Source organism: Hibiscus syriacus, unplaced genomic scaffold (assembly GCF_006381635.1).
Source record: "Hibiscus syriacus cultivar Baekdansim isolate YM2019G1 unplaced genomic scaffold, ASM638163v2 tig00110339_pilon, whole genome shotgun sequence".
Lineage (NCBI taxonomy): Eukaryota > Viridiplantae > Streptophyta > Magnoliopsida > Malvales > Malvaceae > Hibiscus > Hibiscus syriacus.
This window is the reverse complement of record NW_024062692.1, coordinates 289,705-303,381: the sequence shown is the minus strand read 5'-3', so window position 1 is coordinate 303,381 and position 13,677 is coordinate 289,705. Positions and strand designations below refer to the sequence as shown.

At 34.4% G+C, this 13,677-nt stretch overlaps 1 protein-coding gene across 1 annotated transcript; it reads right to left on the bottom strand.

The window, feature by feature from the left end:
* Positions 1 to 8,980: 8,980 nt before the first annotated feature.
* On the bottom strand, positions 8,981 to 11,485 carry LOC120120498 (TIP41-like protein). Its single transcript, XM_039140138.1, has 7 exons — positions 11,041 to 11,485; positions 10,846 to 10,936; positions 10,518 to 10,631; positions 10,342 to 10,401; positions 10,217 to 10,258; positions 9,896 to 10,024; positions 8,981 to 9,269 (listed from the first exon to the last, which is right to left on the bottom strand). The coding sequence occupies exons 1-7, from the start codon at positions 11,370 to 11,372 to the stop codon at positions 9,159 to 9,161; spliced, it is 879 nt and encodes a 292-aa protein (XP_038996069.1). The 5' UTR covers positions 11,373 to 11,485; the 3' UTR covers positions 8,981 to 9,158.
* Positions 11,486 to 13,677: the final 2,192 nt, after the last annotated feature.

Genomic DNA, 13,677 nt, shown 5'->3' with positions numbered 1-13,677 from the left:
CATGAGTTCACTAAATATCAAAGGAATTAACATCTCTTTTAATCTTTCAAAGTTATAATCTTTGACAAGTCTCAAAAATTGATAGGTTGGTTTTCAGGTTAGCTCCTTAAAGTTTATAAGGTTTCAGTCATCAAGATGTCATTTCTTTCTTGGTCATTATGAAACTTACGACATGCCCCTCTTTCTTGGCTTGGCATTTTAATCAGATATGGACAAAATGATGTAACTAACATAATCAATTACTAGACTTTCTAGAACACTTTTATTTCGATTCTCTGAAATCTTCCATTTGTTCGAGCTTTATAGACTCCCTTAGCAGAGGTAGTGCAGAGACATCAATCTAGAAACAAAATTCCTAAGTGCTTATGTGAAGTTAACTATAATAAATGTTTCTTAACTCCCTTATTCCATTTTCATCGAAACTCATTATTATATTAACCATAGGCCATGTAGCCTTTATTTATTAGAATATATTTAGTTTGCCTTTGTTCAGGCATAGCTGAAGGGTTCATCTCGTCAGAAAGCCTTCAACTTAACAATCGTAGTGGAGCAAACACTGAATTGCCAGGTATTCGATCAATGTCATGGTTTTAATGAAATATATTCATAAAGACAGGGCTTTTGAGTTGTCTCTATAACTAATTGCTTTAGTGGAATAGTTCAGCTTTATTGTATAATCTATAATGATAATTTATTAACCTTTTGAGTATTCATATTTAGAATTTCTTAAGTTTATCAAGAAGAACCTGTTATAGTCTAGATGTCTTTGATAGTCGGGAAATCCTATATTTAGAGTTATGTTCCCCAACAACTGACCTAAACTAAATTCGTCTACTCTACCGTTCAATTTGTGAAGATTAGTATCATCACTGAACATCTTCAACAGAAGTGTAGTCTAGTCAGTTTTGTAATGTCATACACAGGAGATGCCCCATGTTGTCCGCTTCTATACGTACATGAATGCCAAGCCTCTTGTTCATCTCTCATGAGAGGAGAAGGCTATATTGGTCCCTGCAAGAGGGGGTATGGTGTTTGAGTTATCTTTTGGGGTAAGGTCAAGGGTCCTTATTTTATCATTTTTCAATCTTGCCACTTTGTCAAAGATCTATAACTCTGATATTTTAAGTGCTTTTAATCCAGTTGATACTTAATGAATTTCAAGATTAAAATTTACTCATTGCTCATAACCTCAGAATATAGCATTTTATTTAATATGTTAGATTGTCAAGTGACTTACAAACCCTTAAATAGAAAAGTAGAAAAAAAAATTAAATAAGACAATATGCAAGTACAACAGAGATTCCTAGTGGATGCAATGATTTCTTCTCAGTTTGCATCAGAATGCCCAATTATTCATCGAATGTGCATACCCTTAAATCAATTAAATTATAAACCTTACGCTTCAATGCCCCAATATTCTCAGTAGTATGCCTCGAGCTTCCTATGTGGTAGTTACATACTGTATTAACATTATACCCTTCAGGAAATGGGGTTCTTTCGGTTTAGACTGAACTGGAGTCACGATATTCTTCTGAACTAGACATTTATTCATATGTCATTGGAATTTCACCAATATGAGTTTTCTCTCGGGTCATTCTATAAGTTTTGGTCCAATGATTAGCTGAATAAGATCTCACTATATTGACCTCGGCTCCTTTCTCGATGTCAGTACTGTCAGAGCCTCTTATCCTGTCATTGTTTATAGTTGTTTTGATCATTTCTCCACACATGACGATGTCAGAAAAATTCTTAGTGGCAGCCCCTATCATGTGATTAATATAGAGATATTTTAATGTATTGATGAACAAAGTAGTGAACTCCCTTTCAGTCACTGGTGGATGCACTTGAGAAGTAACGTCCCTCCATCATTACAAATATTGTTGAAAGCTCTCGTTGCACTTCATATTCATGTTTTGCAACGTTGTTCGATCAATGACCATATCAATCATGTACTTGTATTGACCCACAAAGGCTTGAGCTAAGTCTTTCCAAGAACATATTTGAGTATGTTTTAGCTAGTTATACCATTTGGAAGCATGTCCATATAAACTGTCTTGAAAACATTGGATCAACAACTTCCCGTTCTCCATATAGCCATCGATTCGACGACAATACATGGTGATATGAGATGAAGGGCATGTGGTACCATTATACTTCTCAAAATCTGAAACCTTGAACTTAGGTGGGAGAACCAGGCCGGGGACCAAACTTAGCTCTTTGGCGTCAACCTCATAGAATGATTAAACCATCTCCCAAGAATTTATCACCTCTTCTATATTTTTCAGTCGTTGAGTGAATTTTTCCTTCTCAATTAATTCATTTAGGTCAGGGACCTCATTATCAGTACAGAAATCACATGGCTTCAACCAAGAAGTAGTAGATAGTCAGTGGGGAATGAAGCTCTAACCTGATATTGTGGAATTTTAACAGTGTAGACTGGTGGTTGGATTTCATGATGCACAAAGGTGTGCCCAGGAATGTGAACATGTGTAAAATCAGGAGGATATGTGGGGTTTTCAACAAGACTCTTTCCAGTGGTCAAATACCTCATAAACATTTCTTCCATCTTGTTCAGTAAATAGAGCTGATAGTTTGCGATATCAGCCTCAATTTGTGCCAACTTGCTCCTCACTTCTTCTTGCATCTCTTTTTGCTTTCTCAATTTTGGCTAGCCTAACATCTGTTTCTTTAGGCATTTTTCTTGTGTTGTGGGGATGCTGAGCATTCTTGCTACTAGAAGGAATCAAGATTACTGCGATCGGAAACCTTATCTTATTATTATTATTATTTTAATGAATGAATGTTTTAATGCATGATTTGGAAATGTATTGAGCAGTACAAATGTAATGCAAGATAAATGTATACAAAAGACATTGATCCAATAAAAAGACATTTTCGTTTTGAGTACCTTCTAATGCCAACAATTATTTCGATGATCAATATATTTGATGATATGTTATGTATGAAACATGTGATAATTCCAAGGTAATTATCCTAGAACAACTTTCAAAGAACATAAAACGTCCCAATATGTCAAAACAGATAAAAATATCTACCTCTTTGTGTGGCATTGTAGTTTTAAAAGCCTTCTAATTTTGATAAATAACTCGGGTAATAACAACATGTTTATGCACAAAATAAAGCAATAAGATAAGGAAAAGATGTTAGCAAAAATAATAATCAAAGATATGAAATGTATATTAGTGAAATATGAAAAGATTAAATTCATCTGGTAAATGAACCATAAAATACAGTGAATAAAACATACAGAGAAAAATAAAACACTAACCGCATAATTTCTAGTTCTCTTAAGGTAACCGCATGCCTCTATAGGTATAGGGGTAGGCTAGCTACATTCTCTATATGAGGTTTGGTTCTAGAAGTAAAGGTACCCAAATTATCCTTGTCGGTGTCCCCTTGGGTAAGCCAGACTCTCAATCCTTACCCATTATAGGCTTAAGCAGATCGAGTTCAATTCGAAAGGGCACATTTCCATATGCCTCACATGGAGAATAAATCCTCACGAAGACATAAGACATATGAACCCCGGAAGCTACTTGCTAGGTCTGGCACGGATAATAAATTCTCATGAAGACATAAGACATGTGAACCCCAGAAGCTACTTGCTAGGTTTGACACGGATAATAAATTCTCACGAAGACGTCGCTTTCACTCCCACTTAAAAGGGAAAGAGCTCGAGTATAGAACGTATGTTACGCAATGCACGTGTTGTGTGTGGGGAGAAATTCTCAAACCTTTGTCAAACAACTATACAAAAAAACCAAATTAATTCAAATCCAAAATTTTAATATTTTTGCAATCAATCATATACAAACATTAATATACAAGGATATATAATAAAAAAAATTGAAAGAAAACAAAAGAATCATAAATTAAATAAAACTGAATTCTCAATTATGATCCAATTGATAAGATACATCAGCGGGGTCTCGTGTATGATTTTGGAAATAATAAATAAATGGGTTTTAATGAAAAGATTGGGAGTTGCCATCGACCTTTTTTGGGTTATGTAGGTCGAATACCTAAAAACTACCTTTTAAAACATTTTTAAGAAAACATCATTTTAAAAGATAAATCAATCAACGTGTAACCGGAAATTTATTCTTTTTATTAATAAAAAGGGATTCGAGGTCGATTACGCGTGGGGAAGGATAAGCACCCCCACAACGCCCAAAATTGGTACTCCATCGATTATAAATTATCCCTAGTAGTGGAAATCTAAGAATTCGAATATAAATTTAATTTACGATCCTATTATTCCAAATTCAATTACACAATTTTTATTTAACGAAAAATTCTAAGAAAAAAATATTCTAATATTTCCAATCCAATAGAAAATAATCCCTAAAATAATTTATGACGAATATTTCTCTTTCCAACTGAAATAATAAGAATATGATAATTCCTCCAAAAAAATCAATAGTAAAATAATTTGATTCAACCAAAATGAATATAACTAAAGTAGGCATACTTGATTTTTTTAGGTTTTCTTAGTAGGGTATTTATTTATTTTTAAAATATCAGATTATGATATCTAGTTACTTTAAGACGGTCATTCCTTAATATTTAAAAATAAATAAATATTACTATTTAATCCAATTATGAAATCGGTCAAGTTATTCTTATAAGACTTTTATATATATTCATAGGACTAAAATGAAATGAACAGAAAATAAAGAGCAATAATTAAAGTACTAAATTTAAAGTATTGAAAAAAATAAAGGATAATAATAAAAAATACAAAATTGCAATTAAATAGTGACCAAGATGCAAAAATAAATACTATAGCATCATATTCATAAATAAAAAATAAATAACAGAATTAATTAGTGACTAAAATGAAATAAAATAGAAATTATTATGAAAAAATCAAAAATAAAAATAAAGAAATAATATCGGTGACCAAACTAAAAAAAGCCTAAACTGTGAGGGCTTATTGGTGATTAACCCACAAACTTGTGACTTAAATGTAAAAATACGCTAAAAGTCCAAGGACCTTATCGTGATTTACCCCTAAAATTGAATTAAATCCTTCAATGACCAAAATGTAAAACGTAGCAAACATAGGAGGACTTAAACTTGATTTAACCCTAAAATTAGTCGCTAAAATAAGGACCTAAGGATGATTTACCCAAAGCCTAAGTTATATATATGTATCATTTTTTGTTTGGCTAACCTAGCCACTCTTATCTTCCTCTTCTTTTCTCTCAACCGAGAGAAACCCCAAGCTCTCTTCTCATTGGCTCGACCGAGAGTTATTCAACGCCTAAGCCATCCAACACGCTGGTGGCCGGTCACTCCATAAACACTGCCGACCCTCCCCAAACAATACCCGAACAATAAAACCTCTCAAGGAAATCTAAGTCCCGATTTGGGACAAAACCAATACCTAAAGAAATCTGGCCTTCCCCCCCGAAGCTCCAACCGGTGCTTCACCGGCGACCTAAAATCCATTGAAGAACCAACTCGGGCTAAGGTAAAACCAATCCTTTTTACTGTTTTTTATTTAACTTACTGTTTTTATTTTGAAAAAAATAAAATATAATAAAATGTAAAGCTGGAAAAATATAAAACCAAATGTAAAATAACCTTTGTTGTGTTTTTATTTCCGGTTTTCTTTGTGTATTCTGCTCGATCCAGGTAAAACTTTACATACTGTTCTGGGGTTTTTATAACCCCAGTTTACATGTAAAAATAAATCAAAAATTTTACACTCTCATTTTGTTTTGTGGTGATGAGCTGAACGTTGATGTGGAGCATTGGTGGCCACGGATGGAGCTGTCAGCGACGTGGATCCTTTGGGACCACGGGCGTGGCAGCTTTCCTAGAACGAGGAGGGGCAGTTGGCTCCTACTGGAAGCCATAGGTGGAGGGACAGTTGGATTGCTTGCTGTTGTAGAGGATTCTGGAATGTTGCTGCTGTTGTTGGAAGCTACTGGAACGCTGTTGTGGTGGAGGGACAACTGCTGGAAGTGCTGGTAGCTGTTGGAGGCTAAGGTAAAAATGGGGATTACAGTACTGAAACAAAATAAAACTGATAGTTTAGGCATTAAATGTGTAGTTTATCCTAAAATAAATTTATTAAAATTAATAAAAGAAATTAGAAGCTGAATCAACTAAAAGGGGTAAGCATTGTTTGTTTGGAATGAAAAAAAGGGTGGGTTTGATTGTGACATCGGAATAAGAAAAGCAACGAATTCCATTGTGTTGAATTGAATTGGATTAAGATAAGGGCATAAATCTAAAATTAACCCTCAACATTTATCAAATTGATCATTTTGGTCCTTGTTCTTTTTTTAGAGATTTTGGTTTCAACATTTTATTTTAGGTTAAAATGTTATTTTAGATACTAAAACATTTTATTTTAGGGTAAAAATCATCTTTTTAACTTAGTTAACTTATTGTTTTCATCTATGGAAGGATTTTTTATCTTAAAATAAATTGTTGGAGTCAAAATGATTATTTTAATAAACGATGAAACGTTAATTTTAACATTATATCAAAAGAAAAGTTTTGATCTTTTCTCCACCAATCATCAACATTTCTTATCCCCTTCGCCAGGAGTAGCACCACCATTGTTCTTATTCCGAAGAATCCATTCAAAAGCAATTCATCTACGCTATGTCTTTATATTCTTTTCATCGCCACCATGTCATAATCACTTAATCAAGATAGGCTAAAATCACAATAAACAGCATTACAAAAATTGGGTTAAGATTAAGATACCAAAAGGGCTGTGCTTGTTGTGGGAACTCTTTTAAGAATATGTTGTGACCATAAATGCAAACATTGTTCAAACCTCAATTTCTTACTTCTTACTTACTCAAAAAGGAATCATGTAAAGGTGTTCTCATTTCAACAAAGGAGCAGAATGATGAAAATGTGGAATCCTAAGCCTTGATAAGGGGCACAGTTTCTAAACCCTAAACAACACAACAATCTAAAATCTAAGAAGTAATGGAAGAAGGGAGTCCAGGGGAGTGGTTGAAGCTGAGCTTAGGTGGGAATTCAATGTCACTGTCAACAGCAGGAGACTCTTAATCAACACCAATTTCAACTTCAACAAAGGTTTTCTCCTGTAACTTCTGCATCAGCAAGTTTTATAGCTCACAAGCCTTGGGTGGCCACCAAAACGCTCATATGAGGGAAATGGGTGCTGCCGGGAGATGCCATTCCCATATGATGATGTCGCGTAGTAATAACCACATGGTTCGATTGCTTGGCGTTCAAGTCCATTCCCTCCTGCATAAACCCAACAGAGATGGAGCAGCAAGGTTCCATGAAACACAAGTTTTGGAATGGCAGGGATGCAGCCTACGGTTGATGATGCAATGGACTCTATGTGGCCTGGAAGCTTCCGGTTTGATCTTCAATTACCCAAAGCACCATCAAAGCTTGACCTGAATCTCCGACTCTGATGAGAATAAGCAGATGAAACGCCAAGAGTGCATTGGTATGTCTTATGTCCATACTAACTTCAAATGCAAGTTTTGAAGAATTCGATCAATCTCTAAATTAAAACTATGGTGCATTGGCATTTTAGAATCCCATATTTTAGTTCAACTAACTATAAATTAACATTTTGGATTAAAATATTTAAGTCTCATATTTTAATTCAATTAATTGTAAATTAACATTTTAAATTAAAATATTTTTTTCAAACTTACAAAGATCAAATTATCCTTTTTTTAATAATATACTTACTTAAATATAAAATGTCAAACTGTACCTCTTATATATTTTAAGTGTCTAAATTTTTTTGATCAAAGTAGATGTCTGGCGTTATGACATTACAATTTAAGGTGTTTGACCGTAAAAAAAATATGTTATTCAATCATTGTTTGATATGCAATATATTTTATTTTTAAAAAATAAAATTATTAATTTTTTAAAGCTCCTAAAATCCCTAAATTATTTAAAATTCCTAAACCTATGAACTTCAAATCTCTAATTCACATACGCTACCATCAAATCAATCACCACAGGTAACCCTTTTTGTTGTCAAACTCTCATCAGTCGATCGTTTCTTTGTTGTCACACACCATCACCCGAAATAGAGTAATCGCAATACTTAGTCTCTAATCCCATGTCATCACTGAATCAGACACTATTGGTAACTCCTTTTGTCATCAGACTCGCACCAATTGATCGTCCTCTTGCCATCGAACGTCGTTGTCTGAAATAGAATAAACGCAACATTTAGTAGCTAATCCCATCGCATGAGATCGTCTTATCTAACTATCGTTTGTTCGTCGTCATTATCGATGAGACTTCACTGTCGTCAGAACCTTTACTACTGCCTAATCTCATACCGTTTAAGGGAATTTGGAGATTTTGGATTTCTTTTAGAAATTTAAATTTTAAATTTTTTTAGAACTATAAAAATTTATTATTTTCTCTATTAAAAAAATTAATGTTAATCATAAAATAATACCACATGTCAAACAATTATTGGTTAACGGATTTTTTAACAAATGTTGATGAAATAATCTTAAAATGATAATAGAATAAAATTTTAAACCCCTTTAATGGTAACAAAATAATCATTAAGCTCCTATTTTGATAAGAAAAAAAATTTGAACACTTGAAACAAACCAAAAAATACAATTTAAACACTTACTTTTTTAATTAAACCTTAATAATAAGATTAAAAATGAATTTTTTATTGCAGAGTAAACTCTAAACCAAAATTATGTAATTAAAAAAAAGCATTTCTTTACTCTCATTTCTCAACTCCATAAAAACAATCAACTCTATAAAAATGTTTTTCTTTCATGTTTGTCTTTCCGAAAAAACATATTTTCCAAGCCTTCAAGTTTCCTTTGATCTTACAGGCAAAGACCAAGAAACTCCATCTTTCGGATAGAGAATCTTATACTATAAATGAAATAGCATCACCTTTAAAACTGCAAATATAACAAAGAATCTAAATGCAAACATGAGAAAAATAAAAACCATTAACTATGACACCTCAAATCAAATATTAGATAGAGAATTCTTATTCTTGTTTAAACCCAAAATCACATCATAAAATTTGCTTGTTAGTGGTACATGAAATACAAGAACAGTGGTTTTTTGCCTATGGAATCCACCGAAATGGATCAAGTTCGCAACGACTACGAAGGGAAATTTACAGTCTACAAGTTACCTGGGATTATAAGCTTTTGGGTCTGATGCATGATGACGGGTAGCCTTTGGCTGATGATGCTTGGATCACTATATGAATCAGAACCGGTAGGATATCCGTTCTGCACCAAAATTAGAAAAGCATCAATAAGCAAAACAATGTCAATGTCACAAGATTAAGCAAGAAAGCTGCTTTTGTTCACAATATATGTAAATAAGATTTAACGTGCTAATTTCAGCACATTCCTTGATAGACAAACACCAAATCTGACGATGATGTTACCTAATAAACCTATTAAGTCATGTGTGTTGGCTGTCAGGGGCTATATTGCCGAACATTTATATTGAGCATTCAAATTGCTTCTCCGGGATTTAAATTCAAATAGCATAGAAACAAAGTTTACTTGAGCTTGAATTTTACGATATATTAAACCCACCCCAAATCACACCAAAAGGAGAAGGAAAAATAGCCACTTCAAATAGTACAACTTTGAAGCTACCTAATCTATGACACAGAAAATCATTAAATGAGTTCAAAAGTGACTGGTTCGGGGAGGTAAAGAAAAAATACTTAAAGTTGCAGCAATAAAGAATTAAGCTTGTGGCTTGCCATTTAGACTTACAAGGAAAGATAATAAACTTCCCAAGGTAACAATGCCAAGTACGTATGTGCAAATAAATAAATGTTGGTATGAGCTCATCCAAACAGGCAGAGAGAAAGTGAATGTCTGAGTGATTATATACTTACAGCAGACAAAGCTTGAAATGTTCCTTCCCTCCAACATCTTTCCCTAAGAATGACAGGATTAGCACTCTCATAAAAAACACAATGCATGCGGGTGTCCCTTAATCGCATTAGCACTCCATCAACCCGAAGCTGTTAGAGAAACTGAGTAAGTGGCTGAAAGGGGAAATATTGCAGCAGCTTTTATCTTAAGGGGTTTTCAGGCAACCACATGAAACAAGCGTAGCATTTCTTCCAGGATTAACGGGGCAAAAACATGAGTGCTAGGAAAATGTCAATTGCATACATTTGCCTAATGAAAGCATTGGTAGTCTTCCCACTTACCCAAAATCGCAGGAGTAGAAACCAAGAACTTGGCATGACTCTCTAGACAAAAGGCAATAATGTAATTAGTTCTCTTCCATTATAGCATTATACAGATCACAATCCTTTCAAAAACCAACATTTACCACTTTCACGGTTAGAAGTGACACTCCATTATCAGCCAATTCGTCTTCGTATAACACTACCTGCAGAACAAACATGGTAACTTCTGTAACTCCTAAGATAAGAATGTCCAGAACAGCACATAAAAAAACAGTGGGCCTTCTTTCATACTATGTTTATTATAGTCTAAGAAGCTGACCTCATCGTAGAACAGAATAGGTTCTCTTAATGTGAGTGCAGCCACATCAAGCTGCTCTTTACAATCTTCCCAATGGAGGCCCGAGCTGCCCCCCGAAATTCCCCCACTACCATCCTGATCATAATTTAAAATGCCAACATCATCCTCATTTTAAAAGTTCAAATTAGCTCTAGCAAACAAACAAAGATAAACCTTTATAAAAACCCCTAATTTCTCAATTCCTAAACAACAGTCTTTTCACAATTCCATACAAAAATGAACTAAAACCCTAATACAAGAAACAGTTTCAAAGTAAGTTACATTTTAATTGGAAAAAAAAGGTTCAGACCTTGTCTGAATCAAGCTCAACAGTTTCACTTCCACAATAAGGAGTTGTAAACGTATAGTCGTAGTCCAATATCACCTGCTGGAAGGGTTTACTACAAACATCAAAGCAAACAATTTTGCTTCACTTAAGTAAATAATCAAAAACTCGATTGCAAATCAAAATTAAAGGTTAAAAGAAAGAATGGAACATTTTCACCTTCTGAATTTCCAATTAGCGGCGGCGGGAACTTCAACAGGAGGCAGACATTCCTGTTTCCAACCGGCCAAAGCATCAAATGCATTGAAATGAATTTTGGTGCCGCTGCGGAGGTGTTTAAGAACCAAACAACTTTCACCGAAAATCATTTCCGGAAAGTGAGACGTATGGAGGTTTTGTTCCCATTGTTGAAGAGCCGAGGAGTTGAGAATAGAGCGTTTACGAGACTCGATCACCCATCCATGGATACGCAAACCTCGCCTTCCATCTTTCAAAAGCTCGGCTCCCGCTGATTTTAGGTCTTTCTCGTCTACTTCAACTTCCAGTTCCATCTTCGCCGTTTATACCAGACTTCACGCCCTCCCTTTCTCCCTTCAGTTATTCCTAATCTTCGCCTTTTTCTTAACGTAGTTACTCTCCCATGTCGGATCCAGATCCAATAAGAATTTGATCTCTCCTAGTGAAACTTCAAAGCCCATGTGATCCAAGCCCAGAGATAATTAATTTACAAAGTAAAATTAAACAACTACATCTTTTCAAACACACATATATATATATATATGGGATATATTTCTAATTAACACCATGATTTACAAAATTGATAGAGTTCCACAAGAATTTAATTCGCCAAAAAGTATAAACATTGAGCAAGTAACAAGACCAGCAGTTGAACATCCATATCATCGTCCTATTGGACAAGGCATCATTTATCAGAACATCATCTTAAAATTACATTCAGGCACTTTTGATGGTGAAGACATCATCACAACGCCCTTGAATTGTTTCAAATTGCATCAAGTCTCTGATCAAATAATATAAAACCTTCTGGCACCATTCAGCTAGTTAAAGAAATTATCAGCCATGGTTAGTTAGACGCTAATACTTTTACATAATCTGAAGATGAAATGTTGATTGAACTATAGGAAATCACCTTGTGTCGCATATACTTCTCCTATCACAACTCTCAAATAGCTTCTTCTTCGATTGAGACGTAAGCCGTGGATGGAAATGACGCATTCCTTTAAATCAATTGGTCTATAAACTCTTTTCCTCTGGATCCAATCACATTTTATTTTTAAAGATTGGGGTAACATTATTTTTCTATCGTCTTAAGTTTTGTTTGAATCTTTAGACACCTAATTTCGTCCTCGATTAATATTATTATGATCATACTGCTATAATATAGTTATTTATTGATTTATTTCATTATAATTATATTATACAATATGATACATAGTACACATTTTTCATTTCTTGTACCAGGCCCTGTAGACACCAAATTTCGTCCCATTATAATATTTAATATAAAATATATTATATATATATTATGTGTTATATTATCTATTTATTTATTGTTTTTGTTACATTTGCAGGCCCTCCAAATAACAAGTGGCCCAGAAGATGGGACAAGGCCCAGCAATCAAGACCCAAGTCCCACGCAACCCAATTCAAACCCTAAAGCAAATTAGGATTTTGATATCTCCTTTCAACGCCGTTGGTTCCACTCGAGCCTTCCTCGCGCCGCACGCAGCCATCGCCGGAAATCTCGGCGTCTACATCAACAACCAAGGAAACCAACGAGTATTAGGATTCTAGTTCCAATAGGAGTCTTAAAATAGGTTTTTCTTTTCGATTATAAATAATATGTAACACAAACGAAATACAGGGGGGAGAACATGAAAAATACATACGAAATACGGGGGAAGAGAAGCTTTTCATTTTTTTCCTTTGTAACCACAAGAGAGGTTCTATAAAAATTACTCTCGAAAATACATGCAAGGGATTGATTCTCATTTTTCAGATTCCAAGCAATACAACCCTTTCTGAAATTTTCGTTTTCTACCAATGGTTATATTTTTCCATTTCATGTGTTTGAGAAAATATAAGAAATAAAGTGGGTTTCAAAAATGAAAAAAAGGTTTGAATCTTGCCTGAACCGTTTGAAGCTTTATCGTTTGAGAGCTTTTTTGAGGAGGCTATCGGAGTTAGGAGGTCGTCGGATCGAGGAGAGTAAAAAGGGTTTTGATTTTGGGAATTTTAGCTTTGGTTTATGACACTTTGGGTCGATCTAAGCATGGTTTAGGGTGGTGACCATTGCAAATCGCGGGGCCACCACAGGCGCATGGTGGCCAAGCTTTCTTTTTTGGTTTTGATATGCAGCGCCGCTTGATGAAATAAGAGAGGGGGGAGCTCGTGAGAAGAAGAAACAAATTGGGATACACTTTTTAAAACATTCCCGAGGTCGTAAATGGAAGAAAATAAAAACACTGACGAGGAGCTGGGGACCATGGGTGCACGCGTGGAGGCTTGTCACTGATGATGAATGGAGATTTGGAATGGAATAGCCGAACAGGTTATTTTTACTCTTGATTTCCTTATAATTTTAACCCTATTATAAAGCTTTAATTTTTAAAGTCCATGGCTTTGTCTTATTCCATAGTGCTTTAATTATTAAATTTCATGGCTTTTTCTTATTCCATAGTGCTTTAATTATTAAATTCCATGGCTTTGCCTTCTCCCTTCAAAGTTCAAATAATCGAGTCTTCTCAATTTATCTTTGGTGCAACGTGGTCATTGGAGTTAGTACCCACCGACCATTAGCCATTGCCGAGACTAAGCGGGATTAAATTTTTTTTC